The sequence below is a fragment of the Lepidochelys kempii genome, chromosome 14 (genome assembly GCF_965140285.1).
Source record: "Lepidochelys kempii isolate rLepKem1 chromosome 14, rLepKem1.hap1, whole genome shotgun sequence".
NCBI classification, from domain to species: Eukaryota; Metazoa; Chordata; order Testudines; family Cheloniidae; genus Lepidochelys; species Lepidochelys kempii.
Genome location: NC_136393.1, coordinates 31,496,807 through 31,511,688, shown reverse-complemented (window position 1 = coordinate 31,511,688; position 14,882 = coordinate 31,496,807). Strand labels below are relative to the sequence as shown.

The 14,882-nt window shown below is 46.2% G+C and overlaps 1 protein-coding gene across 13 annotated transcripts; it reads right to left on the bottom strand.

Annotated features, from left to right (window-relative positions):
* Positions 1-208: 208 nt before the first annotated feature.
* Positions 209-7,466, bottom strand: LOC140898227 (uncharacterized). Of its 13 annotated transcripts, none has more exons than XM_073311767.2 (6): positions 7,097-7,466; positions 6,409-6,463; positions 5,462-5,495; positions 4,459-4,585; positions 2,356-2,469; positions 209-2,034 (listed from the first exon to the last, which is right to left on the bottom strand). In XM_073311767.2, the coding sequence occupies exons 3-6, from the start codon at positions 5,483-5,485 to the stop codon at positions 1,121-1,123; spliced, it is 1,179 nt and encodes a 392-aa protein (XP_073167868.2). In that variant the 5' UTR covers positions 5,486-5,495; positions 6,409-6,463; positions 7,097-7,466; the 3' UTR covers positions 209-1,120. The 13 variants fall into 13 exon arrangements, with proteins under 13 accessions (XP_073167868.2, XP_073167864.2, XP_073167859.2 ...); XM_073311763.2 differs by having other exon boundaries at positions 5,462-5,543; positions 7,097-7,465; XM_073311758.2 differs by lacking the exon at positions 6,409-6,463 and having other exon boundaries at positions 5,462-5,649; positions 7,097-7,465.
* Between the last annotated feature and the right edge of the window lie 7,416 nt (positions 7,467-14,882).

Below are 14,882 nucleotides of genomic sequence, written 5' to 3'. Positions count from 1 at the left end.
CAGAAATCCATCTTCTCCAACCCATCCTAATCCAAGTCTCCAATATTGCAACCAGTATAGGTAAGCCAGGCAAGGCGGATTAGTTTATCTTTTGTTTTATGTGAATTTTCCCTGTGTTAAGAGGGAGTTTTATTCCTCTTTTCTGTAACTTTAAGGTTTTGCCCAGAGGGGGAATCCTCTGTGTTTTGAATCTGAATACCCTGTAAAGTTTCTTTTTTTTTTTTTTAAATAAAATCCTTCTTTTAAGAACCTAACTGACTTTTCCATTGTTCCAAGATCCAGGGGTTTGGGTCTTTAATGATTTTGTAACAAATTGGTTAGGATATTATTCTCAAGCCTCCCCAGGAAAGGGGGTGTGTAGGGCTTGGGGGGATATTTTGGGGGAAGACGTCTCCAAGTGGTCTCTTTCCCTGGTCTTTGTTTAAAACGCTTGGTGGTGGCAGCATATTATTCAAGGACAAGGCAAAGTTTGTACCTTGGGGAAGTTTTTAACCTAAGCTGGTAAGAATAAGCTTAGGGGGTCTTTCATGCAGGTCCCCACATCTGTACCCTCGAGTTCACAGTGGGAAAGGAACCCTGACAGGAGTTCACCCAGGCCAGTAAGGGATTCAGTCTCTGTTTCCCTTGTACCTCCGGATGTCTTGTGGCTCTGTAGCTTTGGGCCAGAGTTCTGACCCCCTCAACAGCCTGCCAGCAGCCCATAAGCTTCACCCTCCTTTTGCCCAACCCAGTTACTCCTTGCAGACTGACCTCAGTACCCTTCCAGCCCTGAATTCACCCCAAAACCATCCTACAGCAGGGACCAGACCCTCTCACTGAACCCTCAGAAAGAGAGTTAGGTTCTCTGCCTTTACAGAGGTGGTAAAACACTCCATCCTGTCTCCTTTCTAGAAGCACACACTTTACTGAACTTACACAGCAGTGATGATTTAGAATGAAGCCAAACAAGCTTCTGAACAAAAGAACATGGATTAAGTGATATCAAGTAAAAGGGATAAAGTCGGAAACAGTTACAAGCAAATAAAAGTGAAAATGCATCTAAAAGACTATAACTTAACCTAGCAAGATACAGTCTTTGTTGAAGATGGTTTCTATCCCAATCCAGTCTCCCATCCAGCTTTTACTGGCCAATCATGTCTGCACTCACACTGAAGCTTTTCCCACAGCCCTTAGGCTTGCAAGGGTGCTCTCCTGTGTGGATTCTCTGATGTGTACTAAGGTTTGAGCGGTGCGTGAAGCTTTTCCCACAGTGTCGACACTTATAGGGTTTCTCTCCTGTGTGGATTCTCTGATGGCCCAGAAGGTATGAGTGGTGTGTGAAGCATTTCCCACAGTGTCGACACTTATAGGGTTTCTCTCCTGTGTGGATTCTCTGATGGGTAAGAAGATTTGCGCTGCAACTGAAACGCTTTGCACAGTCAGGGCATTTAAAGGGCTTTTCTTCCCTGTGGGTTCCCTCATGTCTAGCAAGGTGTGAGCTCTGACGGAAGCTTTTCCCACAGTTAGGACACTTATAGGGTCTCTCCCCCGTGTGAGTTTTCTGATGTTTTATCAGGGTAGAGCTCAGAGTGAAGCTTTTCCCACAGTTGAGGCATTTATAGGGTTTATCTCCGGTGTGGATTCTATTGTGTCTATCAAGTTCCGATTTATAAGCAAAACTTTTTCCACAGTCAGTGCATTTCTTGGATTTTCCTGCTCTGCAGATTCTCTGCTGACTAATAATGTGTGAGATGCTATTGTAGCTTTCCCCTGAGTCACCACATGTCTTTGGCCCCTCTCCCAAGTGGGCTGCCTGACGGAGTGGGATGCCTTTGAGACTTCTCCCATGGTGACTGGATTTACCCCATGTCTCCCCAGAGAGGTTTCTCTGCAGCCTCTCTGGCCTGAGCTGTGTCTGACAGGCTTCTCCCAGCTCAGAAGTCTGGGAAACATCCCCTTCTGATCTTCCCGATACCATCCCCTGTGGTTCAACTTGCTCAGCACCTTCCTGCTGAGAATTCTCCTCCTTGTTGTTATTCACTGTCCCATCACCTGCTGGGACAGAGAGAGAATCCGGACAGGGAACCTCAGAAAGGGGAATGTGAAGAACAAACCCAAATAACTGCGGGGGATGGAACCAATTCTGCCTTTACACCTCATTCAAACACTCAGCGGGAGGGAGCTAGTGCCAGGCGTCAGTCAGGGTGGGTGGCAAGACATGAGGGATGTCTGCCCTGAGGATATGAATGGGCTGGGGACAGTCATGTCCTGGGTGAAATGAGGCGGAATTGGGGGAGTTCACAGGGACTCAGTGGGAATCCCAGCTGTTTTGTTCACCCCTCCATGGTTTCTCAGTCAGTTTATCTGATTCCTCACCTATGCAGGTTCCTGTCAGCATGTCCCTTTTCTCAGAGCCCTGGAGATCCAGGACCCATGACATCTCTCCTCGTTCTAGCTGTGAGACCAAGTCAGGTTTAGGAGTAACAAATCCTACCCACAGAAAAAATATAGGGTTAGTGTGACACAAAGGACCATTGATGCCAACTGGCAAAGGGTTCGCTGTTCTATACAAGCAACTCCTGCCTCAGACCTGACAAACTCACTACACCTGATACACTGCTGTTTCATGGTATTTATCCATACAGGGAAGCATGTGAGGTCTCCACTCATAACTACCACAAGATGTAATATTTCAGGAATAATGTAACTACTGTATATTGACAATATGGCTTCAGGATTATGAAGTGAGAGTGAATTAAAAGGCAATAATATACCTCTGTGATAGCCCATTCAAGCGGGAGGGAGTTGTGCCCATCCCAGGTCAGCTGGTGATATAATGCAAGACTCATTTGTCTACCTTTGCACCAACCCAGAAAAGTCAATGGAAAAAACTATAAATATCAAAGTCATTTGGAAGTGAAAAGGAATGATATGACAGAGAGGGGATCGCCCTGTCTGGGAATAAAGACACAAACTGGTTTAGTGTATCTCAGGGTGGAGATAGTCACTCTGCATCCATTCACTGAGGAGGTACCCTGATGGGCAGGGCTCCTTCATGAAAGACTGGATCAGAGTTCCTTGGGGCTAGCAACCGCTGCAAAGGACTGAACTTTAGGGAGAGAACCCCTACTTTATTAGATAGGAAAGGTAACTATTGATAAGGGTAGGCTCAAATTCATGTTTTAGGATTCTGTATGAAATGTAACCCTTTGTGTACATCACTCACACTTGTTTCTAGTTGAATCTCTGTTCTTCCTTGAATAAATTTCCTTTTGTTTTACAAAAACTGAACACAAGATCTGTGTGCGATAAAGAAGCGGTAGGCTAAGGTTTAACTGGTAAACTGGGGCAGTGTTCCTCTTGCATTTCTATGGGTATCTAGTAATCAGGGACGGGACACCTTAGGGGGACACTTTGAGCTGACCTGGGGGCTGCAGTACATCTGTTGTCAACCTGCAGTACAAAGAGTAGAGTGCATGCGTAACTGAGAGGCTGGTTGTATTAAGGAGCTAACACCCAGCTAGTACAGACAAGTCATCTTTGCGCTGGAGGCAGATAGCGACAGGGTAACTCACAGCCCTGGGTGTCCTGAGAAGAAACAAAGTGAAGGCATGGCTGCTATACAACATTCCTGGGGAAGAGGTGACATTTCATGGGAACAGATGGGAAAATGTTAGCAGAGGCTTTGGGGACAATAAGATGTCTCTTGGGAGTTGTAGTGGGCCCCTTGTAAGATTTCGGGGATCTCCACACACCCCTGGATTTAATGACTCTGTGACAGCAGCAATGTTAGACCACTATCCCAATGCTAAGAATAAACAGCTACATCTCTAAGGATGGAGCAGTGGAGAGAGAGAGAGAGTGAGTGTGAGTGAGTGAGTGATGACCAACAGTGACTGGGTATCAGATCCCATACATAGCATGTGGTCCTACTCTGGGTGGATGATAGTGGAACAGTATTATTGTAATGGCTGAGTGAAGAGGTGGTTTTTGATGCTCACGCAGTCAGCCACTCCAGGGTGTGTCTCCTCCCACCCTGACTCAGATGGTGGTTCAGGGATGTGCTTGATTTTACTGTTTCTGCCCAGCAGCAGGGAGGAAGCTGCCCCAGATCCTGCTCCCACAAATGTATAGACATGGTTGCACCTGTGATTTATTCCAGGGAGCTTGCCTGCTAGTGCTAGTTTGACAGCCACCATCTTGAACAGCAGGGACTGAAATGGTGACCTCCCGAGCTAAAATCAGGAGCTGCTCTTTATCTGGGGCTATGGCAGATTGATATCCTCTGTGGGATGGGCACTGAAGAGGAGCTGTAGCATACATTTACCAGTAGGTTACACTAACACACCAATGAGTAGGCCGCAAAGTGTCTTAACAGCACCCACCACGGGCAGATCCCCAGCAAGTCTGTATCTTTCTTACCCCTTGGCAACACTTGTCTAATCTGACTAGTCATGATCTGAGGAAAAGGCTCCTTACCCAGTGAGGTCAGTGTCTCGTAATTCTCCTGCATGACGTCCCTGTAGAGGGCTTTCTGATCAGGGTCCAGAAGAGCCCATTCTTCCTTGGAGAAATACACAGCCACCTCTGTGAAGGTCACCAGTCCCTGAAACAACAGCTGCTAGTACTCTGCTCCAATGAAAACCCCACCAGGTCAGTCACATGGGCCACAGATTGTCCCCTTTGCCCCAGTTTCCAATATGTTGTGTCCTTAAACAACATTTGCAATTGTACTTCCAAACTCGTTTCTTATTCCTAGTGGTGCCACTTATCACAGATGACATTATACCCTTCAAAAACCTGCTGCTCTCCCCTGCCTTTACTGTAAATTATCTACACCAGGAATCAGGCCATGAAACTGTCACCATAGGAATACTGCTCTTTGCTTCCCATCCTCTCACCTCCCTGCTAGAACTGCTCAGAAAACAGCACTTCCATCCTGTGGGAGATTCACTGGGGCAAACTTTGAAATAGCCAAAGGTTGGGGGCAAAGAAAAGTTTAGAAAAAAAACCCTATTGGAAATAATTGAAATGAAATGTCTTCCTGTTCATTATACAAACATAAAATGTAAAAAAAAGTTGAAATCAGCATGTCCTCACAGAGAACTTCATTTTTAACTGAATTACATATTTGATGGGAAAATCCAACCAGCTCTTCTCCCTCCCATTGTGAGCTACAGTGCCCACATTTAGATCTCTCCACAGTTGAGAGGTTCAGCCAGAAATTCACCCATGACTGGAAACCATCGCAGCAGCCCCTGTCCTGCACAGAGAGGCAAGACGCTGCTTCTTGGGCAGTAGCTCCAGGGCACTTTAGAGGGTTAGCTCTTGTCCCACAGATGGGAAAATTTCCATCCCAGACCAATGCACCTATTGTTAAAACCAAGCCCATATTAAATGGGCCAAGTAGCTTTTGACCCAATCACACCTGTGTGTTTTGTGTCCCCTCCATCTATAAGAGGAACCTCTGAAAATCTCCTACCTGTTCCAGCTCCACTGCAGCCATTTCCCTTCCCCTGCCAGAGTGAAGTGATGTAGAGCAAAACACGGATGTTATTCTGCAGCTTGTCAGGGTGAGAAGGGCGATTGGGGAGGTTTCAGAAAGGGCTTTAGTCCTTTTCACACCCCACTTCCCCCAGACTCTCACCCTGCATATGCTTTAAATTCTGCCTGGTTGAGAAAACAGTTGATCACTTTATTTCAGCAGACAGGCCCTAAACCATGCTCCTCAGGGGTTATTGAAGGAGTTCAAAAAGGAACTAGATAAATTCATGGAGGCTAGGTCCATCAACGGTTATTAGCCAGGATGGGCAGGGATGGTGTCCCTCCCTAGCCTCTGTTTGCCAGAAGCTGGGAATGGGTGACGGGATGGATCACTTGAAGATTGCCTATTCTGTTCATCCCCTCTGGTGCACCTGGCATTGACCACTGTCGACAGATAGGATACTGGGTAAATGGACCTTTGGTCTGATCCAGTATGGCCGTTCTTATGAGGCAAATTAAAGAAAGGCAACAAAAATACAGCCTGCACACATAAGCCTGTGCAAATAGGGTTTGTTAATGAAAATGCATGTGGACCCCATGTGGACATCCTTATTCAGAATTTAAGTGTCCCAAAGCAAATTAAACTAAACAGAATTAAGGCCACTTTAGTCTGAATGCAAGTGTCCATACATAGGTTTAGTGCTATTTAATTAATCTGTTTTAAATTCATGACTTCATAATTTAAATTCACAAATTTCCTGGGTGGCCCCATGTAGACAAATGCTTTGAGTGGTCTAGTGGCTAGGACTCTTGATTGGGTAGCACTAGGTTCTTTTCTCTACTTTGCTGTTAACCACCTGTGTAACCCTGCACAAATTCCTTTCCTTCTGTTCCCCTTCCACCCTTTGTATGTCTTGTGAAGCGATTCCAGTGACTCTTTCTTACCATGTGTGCAGCACATAGCTGAATGAGGCCCTGCTCTCAGCACCTCCAGGTGCTACTGTAATACACATCACCATCATCATAACAGACATTTGATGTTCCTAGTTTATCTGGAACACTGGAGAACTGTTAGCCTGTTTTGTTTACATTAAATGATTCTATTCCTCAGCTGGTTTTCCTAGGCTGTTACCACGAGAAAAGGACACAGTCTCCTAACACCCTTTCCCACTGTATCTGCCAATTAATATAGGAAGATCCCCCTTGACACTGTACCCAGGCCAGCGCATCCCCCCAGCAGCGAGGGGACCAGCAGAGGCAGGAACTGGCTTTTCCTCTCCCTGCTCCTCACCTTGTCCCAGGAAAGTCAATCTGCCCGGGGTGCTGCAGGGAACGGAGCTGGTCAGGGAACCTCCCTCCTACCTCCCATTGCTTCTGTTTCCCTCCTGCCTCCTCTCCCCTTCCCTCGGGCTAGGAGACTGGGGCCCGGCCGGGGCGGTCGTTCTCCCGGCGCTGGCTCGGCTCCTGCAGGCGCTCAGGGGGGCAGAGCCGGGGGGGGGGGTCAGGGAGGGCGGCAGCTCCGGGACTCGCAGACCCCCGCCCCCCCGGGAGCAGAGCTGGGGCGAGGAGGGGCCGTTGGTGCAGAGTCACTTTCCTGCCCGGCCCCGGCCCTTCCCCGGGTCTCTCCCCTCACCTGCAGAGCTGCCCAGGGCTGCCCCAGGGGCCTCCCCGGCTGTGCACAGAGGGGGTCTGGGGAGCAGCTGAGGTGTTCAGTTCAGGCTTCCTTCCGGGTCTCAACGGAGGCACTCAGCAGCACTGTCTGACAGGAAGCTCAACTCCGGTAGGCTGAGTAGACAGAGCGAGCTACCTCCCCTTTCATTAGCAACAGTCCATGTAACCGGGCTGGCAGGGCTGCAAGGAACAAGGCTTTATTAAGCATATGGTGAGAGCTGGTGTTCCAAGCTCATCCTTGACTGTTCCTCACCATGCAGCAATACAGGGTAGCCCCCCAATTAATGTAAGGGGACTGTGGGGTGTGTTTTAGTTGCTAGCTCCCAGTACTAAAAGAAAGGGGAAGGGTTGATGGGAAATCAGAACCCTGAGACTGACAGACCTTAGGAACAATGCGGCGAAACCAATGCTCCAGGTCAGCGTGACTGACAAGGCGAGCAGGCTAATCAGGGAGTCAGGAGGGTCCCATCCTCCTGTGAGCTGGAATTGCCTAGGTCAGGCAGAGTGGGGCGGAGCTAAGGAGAGAGCAGGGGACTAAGATGAACTGGGGAGCAGAGCTGTGCTGGCCAGAAAAGCAGCCCAGGAAACAGGTCAGAGTCAGGAGCAGAGTCACAGAAGCAGCCCACAGAGCAGACCTGTGCTGGGGGGAGAGCTGCAGCAACCAGAGCCAGGGGGGCCAGAGAATCAGCCCAGGGAGCTGGTGGCAGAATGGTGGAGCTGGAGCCGAGGCTGGAGCAGGGTGTGGTGAGCAGCGGGGGAGAGCAAGGGGGATCCTGGGCAGTGGGCCCAGTGCAGGTAGACACCCCCAGCCAAGATGCCTTGGAGGGGGAATGTAACCCTGATGGGGCAGGGGTGATGCTGGGAAGAAGGGTCCTGCCACCTAAACCTGCTACTCTGAAAGCTAAACCCTGAGAGCGTGTGGCCACCGCCAGAGCAAGTGTCTGACCTGCAGCACAGCCAGGGCCTGAGAAGGAGGCCTGGAACTTGTGAAGAACAGACTGAACTTCCCTTACATTCCAGAGATGCTAGTTGTGACATCCCTGTGACACAGAGCAGGGTGCCATGTTTTCCTTTAACCTTTCCCATTTTTTTTTTAAATTGATTGCTGTTTAATAAATTGTATTTGCTTTGAACTGTATGTAATGATCAGTGGGTCAGGGAAGTGCCCAGTGCAGAGAGAGCACCCTGGAGTGGGGACACCCTAGCCCCTGCCCTAAGTGACCTGACAAGGTTGGGGGTGAGCCAACCAGGAATCCTGGGCCCAGCCTTGTTGGGATTACGCAGACTCTGCCACACAGGAGTGTGTAAGGGGAGCCCTTGAGGTCAGGCAGGCCTCTGGGTAAAGGAAGTGGGAGCGAGGACTCAGATCCTTTCACTAGCCCACTTCACTGGGGTAGTGTATAAGCCAGGAAATTTCCCCACAATAGCGGGACCATTCTCCTGCTTACACTAACATCCTCCCACCCCAGAGTCTGTAGACCATCATCAGTACATACCATGCTGGAACCTGCTCCTCTTTCTCTGCTCCCACTCATCATACAACATCTTTCCCACTTTACAAACTCATTCATATTTAATTAGCTAATTTGGAAGCCAACAAAACATCCATTTACCCATAGGGCAGATGGATTCCAGTCCTTAGTCTAGCTGGAGTTGCTTCTGATGGTCCACAATCTGCTCCAACACTTTTAGGCTTTGTCTAGATGAGGATTTGGAAGGTGTTAGCTAACATGCATTAATAGAGTAATGCAGACAAGGCAGTGTGCTTCACTAAGCGCTGACAACCAGCCTTGAGTGGGTTGCTCCATAAGAGAAGGGGGAGCAAATTAAATCGAGGTGCCAAAGGGACATTTTTCCCCTGGATATGCACCCCCACAGGTGGGGAAACTGAGGCAAAGGACTACTGCCCAAGGCACTATAGGGGTGGCTTTTGTACTTATTAATTCATATAAATATATGGTTGATTTATTGTTGTGTATTCCCAAATTAATACAGTGTTCTGTTTCTCCTTAATATCATTTTCTTTGTTTTATACATAGACTTGCTGCTTGCCAGAAGCAAAGTATTGCCTGTTAAGGGTGCCCAGGGAGATATTTTGTTTTCCCAAGTTTCTGGGTGAGGGCTTGAGTCATTATGTTGGTTATTTTTAAGAGAAAACACTACATATTTGAATCTGGCTTACATCACCAGGCAGAAGGGTTACATTTTGAGCCTTAAAAGCACACAGCCTTGTATACACTAACACCTTCCAAATCTTCAGGTCTGTTTACGCTGCAGTAGAGGGTACAATTTGGAGCTTTTGCAGACATACTCTAGTTTTAATCAAGTTAGCTTGCTAAAGATTGCACTGATGACGTGGCAGCGGGGGCTACATTAGCAGATATATACCTGGGGCAGCTTGTGCGGAACCTCACATTGCTGTATCCACACTGCACCATTTTTAGTGAGGTAGCTAGGTACTTATACTGCCTCCAGTACTGCAGTAGCTGAGCAGCTCACAGTCTTTAATGCATGTATCTTCACAAGGTTGTAAGGTAGGGAAGTACTATGATCCCTGTGTTACAAATGGAGAGCTGAAACACTGGGAAATTAGTGCCCAGATCCTCAAAGGTATTTAGGTATCAAACTCTTACTGAAATCTGCAGGAGGCCAATGATTTCAGTGGGACTGAGGCACCTATATACCTTTGAAGACCTGGGCCAAAGTGATTTATCCAAGTTTGCACAGGCAGCCTGTGGTGGAGCAGGGAGATGAACTTGGGCCTTGCAAGTCCTAAGGTAGTGCTCTAACCACTGGGCCCTCCTTCCTCTCTCTTTCTCAGCAGCTATTCTGCCAATACTTAGGCACCTTCTGATCTTTGAGTACCTGCCTAGTGCCCGCTATTTAAAGTGAATAAGACCGAGGCCTTCAGAACCCACATGACGTTAGCTGGAGTACAAGGCAGTTCAGTGACTTCGTTTTGTGGCTTGATATTCAGCAAGTTTGGGAACTGATGTTCTCAAACCTCTTTCCCATGGGACAGGCAGTGATGGCATTCAGCTGCTTTTGCAGCCTAGAAGAGAGTCAGCAGAAAGAGGAATCACATGGGTATTGGGCTTTGATGACCAAGTTCCAGGGAACTCAGATTTGGCTTCCAACCAGATTTCAAGTCTCACCAGCCACACACCTTGATGAGCAGGTACTAACCTCCAACTGAAATTTCAGAACTGCATTCCCTACAGTGTCCACTAGAGGATGATGATGAATTGCAAAGTTTGTAGATCCAAATTCCATCAAAGGCAACATGGCTGAGAGCTCTAAGATGTATGCAGTGTTCTTGTAGATGTATTGGTCCCATTAGGGAGACAAGGTCAATGAGGTGATATCTTCTATTTGACCAGCTTCTGGTTGTGAGAGAGACAAGCTTTTGGGCTGACACAGAGTTCTCTTTCAGCTCTTGAAAATGTACTGAGAGTGTCACAGCTAAATACAAGGTGGAACTGATTGCTTAGCAGCAGTAGTTAACACAGTTTCTCAGATCAGTCACCTAAAAAGAATGGCTCAGATGTGGGAATCTCCCTTACATCCTCTGCGGTAAAGACCAATGCAAAGAATTCATTTAGCTTCTCTGCAACAGCCTTGTCTTCCTTGAGTGCTCTGTTAGCACCTTGATCATCCAGTGCCCCACTGATTGTCTGTTAGGCTTCCTGCTGCTGATGCACTTAAAAAACATTTGCTGTTAGTTTTTGTGTCTTTTGCTAGTTGTTCTTCACATTCTTTTTCAACCTACTGTGACAAAGCTCTGTCCTTGCCTCCGTGGGTCCTGCATTTCCTGGCAGATTTCACTAGCCTCAGAGGCTCACTGTGACCCTCCACGTAACCCTTCTTTCTCTAGAGGCAAGGGTCACAGTCTACTGAGCCATTTTCATAATAAGCCAGCAAGGGAGGTGAGGAGAAGTTATCCTTCCTTGCACAGTCTCTGTTGTCTCCCAGTCTCAGTGATTAATCAGGGGGCAAAGGTGGTGGTGGGGGGGGGGGGAGCCCAGGCCCATGCTCTACTCCGGGCTCCAGCCCAGGGACCCTAATAGCATCAGCTATGGTAGCTGACCTTTTAGAAACATGGCATGTACAATTCCCTGGGCTACTTCCCCCACAGCAGCCCTCACTTCCTCAAGCTCCACTTCACCCTTACCTCAGGGCCTCCTTCCTTGTGCCTGATATGGTGTGTACTACTCAGCCTCTCCAACAACACAACTTCCTTCTACAGCTCCTGACATGCACACCCACCTGACTGACTGGGAGGCTTTTAACTAGTTTCAGCCAGCCCCTGATTGGCTTCAGGTGTCCCAATCAACCTAGCATTCTCCCTGCCTTCTGGAAAGTTCTTAATTGGCCCCAGGTGTCTTAATTGACCTGGAGCAGCTTCCATTTCACTTATCCTGGTATTAGGGATTTGTTTAGACTGGAGCTAATATATCTATCTCCCACTACTTTTCTATAGCCATCTGGCCTTGCCCCATCACACTAACTAATTATATCTGACTTGCCAGAGTTTATGCTCCTTCTGTTTTCCTCAGTTGGGGTTGGCTTTCTGTGGGTTCCAGGAGTAGCTGCTCCAAGAAGCAGTCATTAACGGTGTTAAAGAGCTTATTCCTTCACTCTCCCACTTCCCTGGTCCTTCTCGCATGAACAGAGAGCAACAATACCCGAAGTCCGAAGGTGCAAACAATTCGATGTTTATTAGGGTGAACTTCCAGCAAGCTTAAATACAAGTTCCTTTTTCCTTATTTTCGAATCCCAACTTACTTCCTGTTTGCCCCTAATTTATATAGTATTATTCTTAGCTATACCTTAACCAATCCTTCTACTGAAATTTAACTAACCAATCCTAACGTATTGTAACATGATTAGCTAACCAATTATATCCCACCACCTTAATTAGTTTACACCCAGCAAAATTAATTATACAGCAGACAGAAACAATCACAGAACCAGACAGAGATTATACAGACAAACAATAGCAAAGTGGGAACTATAATGACAAAACAATACAGAAGTGAGGATTTCACATCCCAGCTATTGATAAGTGAGTTCTTGCCAGACAGGATGCTATCAAACTAAGTTTCCTTTTACATTTTGTAGGCACTTCCCTTTCTCTGGAGGTGATAGGAATACAATCCTGTCCTGATAGTGCCTGACAGCCCAATAGCACCTTATTTCAATGTGACTAGTTTGGAATGTGAGGATGTGACTGTTCGCTTCCTAGCTTATGGCTGCCTCTGCTGCTTAGCCAAAGGCCTTAGCCTAAGAACAGGGCCTCGAACTGTCACAGTAAGAGAAGGCCCTTACATCAGCAGACAGTGATTTTGATTCTTTCTTTTATACCTCTAGAACTAGCCAAGTGATAAAAATACCCCTAAATTCTTAAAGTACAGGCCTTTGCAGACAGGCCTGAATATCTATATCCTAACAAACGGTGTCTAGAAATTCCCTCTCTGCATCTTGTCCTGAGGTGACAAGTTTCCAGTCAATATGGAGATAGTTGAAATCCCCCATTATTGTTGGTTTTCTGTTTTTGTAGCCTCTCTAATCTCCCAGAGCATTTCACAATCGCTATCACCATTCTGGTCAGGTGTTCAGTAGTGTATTCCTACTGCCATGCTCTTATTATTCCAGTGTGGAATTTCTATCCATAGAGATTCTATCATAGTTTGATTCATTTAAGATTGTTACTATATTTGACTCTATGCTTTCTTTCACATATAGTGCCACTGCCCCACCAGCTCAACCTGCTCTGTCATTCCTATATATTTTGTACCCTAATATTACCATGCCCTATTGATTATTGTTCCACAAGATTCTGTGATGCCTATTATATCAATATCCTCATTTAACACCAGGCACTCAAGTTCACCCATCTTAGTATTTAGACTTCTTGCATTTGCACACAAGAACTTATAAAATTTGTCAATATTTAATTGTCTGCCTTCATGTGATGTAATTGAATGGAACGCTTTTTCATTTGACTGTTTCTCTTCAATTCCTACCTGTACTTTTTATCAACTTCTATCCACTCCTCTTTACTAGGATATAGAGTATCCCCTTTCATAAATCATCCCCTAAGTGATTTCTCTGTGAACCATGTGCTCCGAATCCTCCACACCTGTCAGTTTTCCCCTTGGCCCATATTTTAAAAACTCCTCTAAGATTTTTTCAGTTTTTGCATAGAATCATAGAAATGTAGAACTAGAAGGGACTTTGTTAGATCATCTACTCCAGTCCCCTGAACTGAGGTAGGACTCAGTATTATTTAAACCATCCCTGACAGATGCCCATATAATCTGCTTTTAAAAACCTCCAATGATGGAGATTCCACAACCTTTGTAGGTAATTTGTTCCAGTGCTTATCGACCCTTACAGTTAGGAAGTTTTTCCTAACATCTAACCTAAATATCCCTTGCTTCAGTTTAAGCCTATTAATTCTTGTCCTGTCCTCACTGGATACGGAGAACAATTTATCACCCTCCTCTTTATAACAACCTTTGGTGTCCTTGAAGTCTGTTATCATATCACCCCTCAGTTTTCTCTCCTCCAGACTAAATGAACTCAATTTTTTCAGTCTTTCCTCATAGGTCATGTTTCCTAGACCTTTAATCATTTTTGTGGCTCTCCTTTAGACTTTCTTCAATTTGTCCACATCTTTCCCAAAGCTTGGTGCCCTGGGAAACTGGACACAGTACTCCAGTTGAGGCCTTATTACTACGGAGTAGAAGAGGAAGAATTATTTTTTTGTGTCTTGCTTACAACGCTCCTCCTAATACTCCCAGAATGATGGGTTTTTTTGAAACAGTGTTACATTGTTGACTCATATTTAGTTTGTGATAAACTGTAACCCGCAGATTCTTTTCTGCAGCAGTCCTTCCTAGGCAGTCATTTCCCATTCGTCCAATGGATTATTCCTTCCTAAGTAGAGTACTTTGCATTTGTGCTTATTGAATTTCATCCTATTTATTTCAGGCCATATATCCAGCTTGTCAATGTCATTTTGAATTCTAATCGTGTCCTCCAAAGCACTATTTACCCCTCCCAGCTTGGTATCATCCACAAGCTTTGTAAGTGTACTCTCTATGCCATTATCCAATCCTTTATGAAGATATTGAACAGAACTAGAACCAGTCCCAGCAGGACTCCACTCAATATGTCCTTCCAGCTTGACAGTGAACCATTGTCTACTACTCTCCGAGTACAGTTTTCCCGCCTTACAGTAGGTTCATCTAGGCTATATTTCCCTAGTTTGCTTATGAGACAGTATCAAAAGCTTTACTAAAGTTGAAATAAATCACATCTACAGCTTCCCTACATCCACAAGGCTTGTTACATGGTCAAAGAAGGATTCACCATGGATTCACCGAGGGCAAATCATGCCTGACAAACCTGATTGCCTTCTATGATGAGACAACTGGCTCTGTGGATATGGGGAAAGCGGTGGACGTGATATATCTTGACTTTAGCAAAGCTTTTGATTTGGTCTCCCACAGTATTCTTGCCAGCAAGTTAAAAAGGTATGGATTGGATGAATGGACTATAAGGTGGACAGAAAGCTGGCTAGATTGTCAGACTCAACAGGTAGTGATCAACAGCTCAATATCTAGTTGGCAGCCGGTATCAAGCAGAGTGCCCCAGGGGTTGGTCCTGGGGCTGGTTTTGTTCAACATCTTTATTAATGATCTGGACAATGGAGTATATTGCACCCTCAGCAAGTTTGCAGA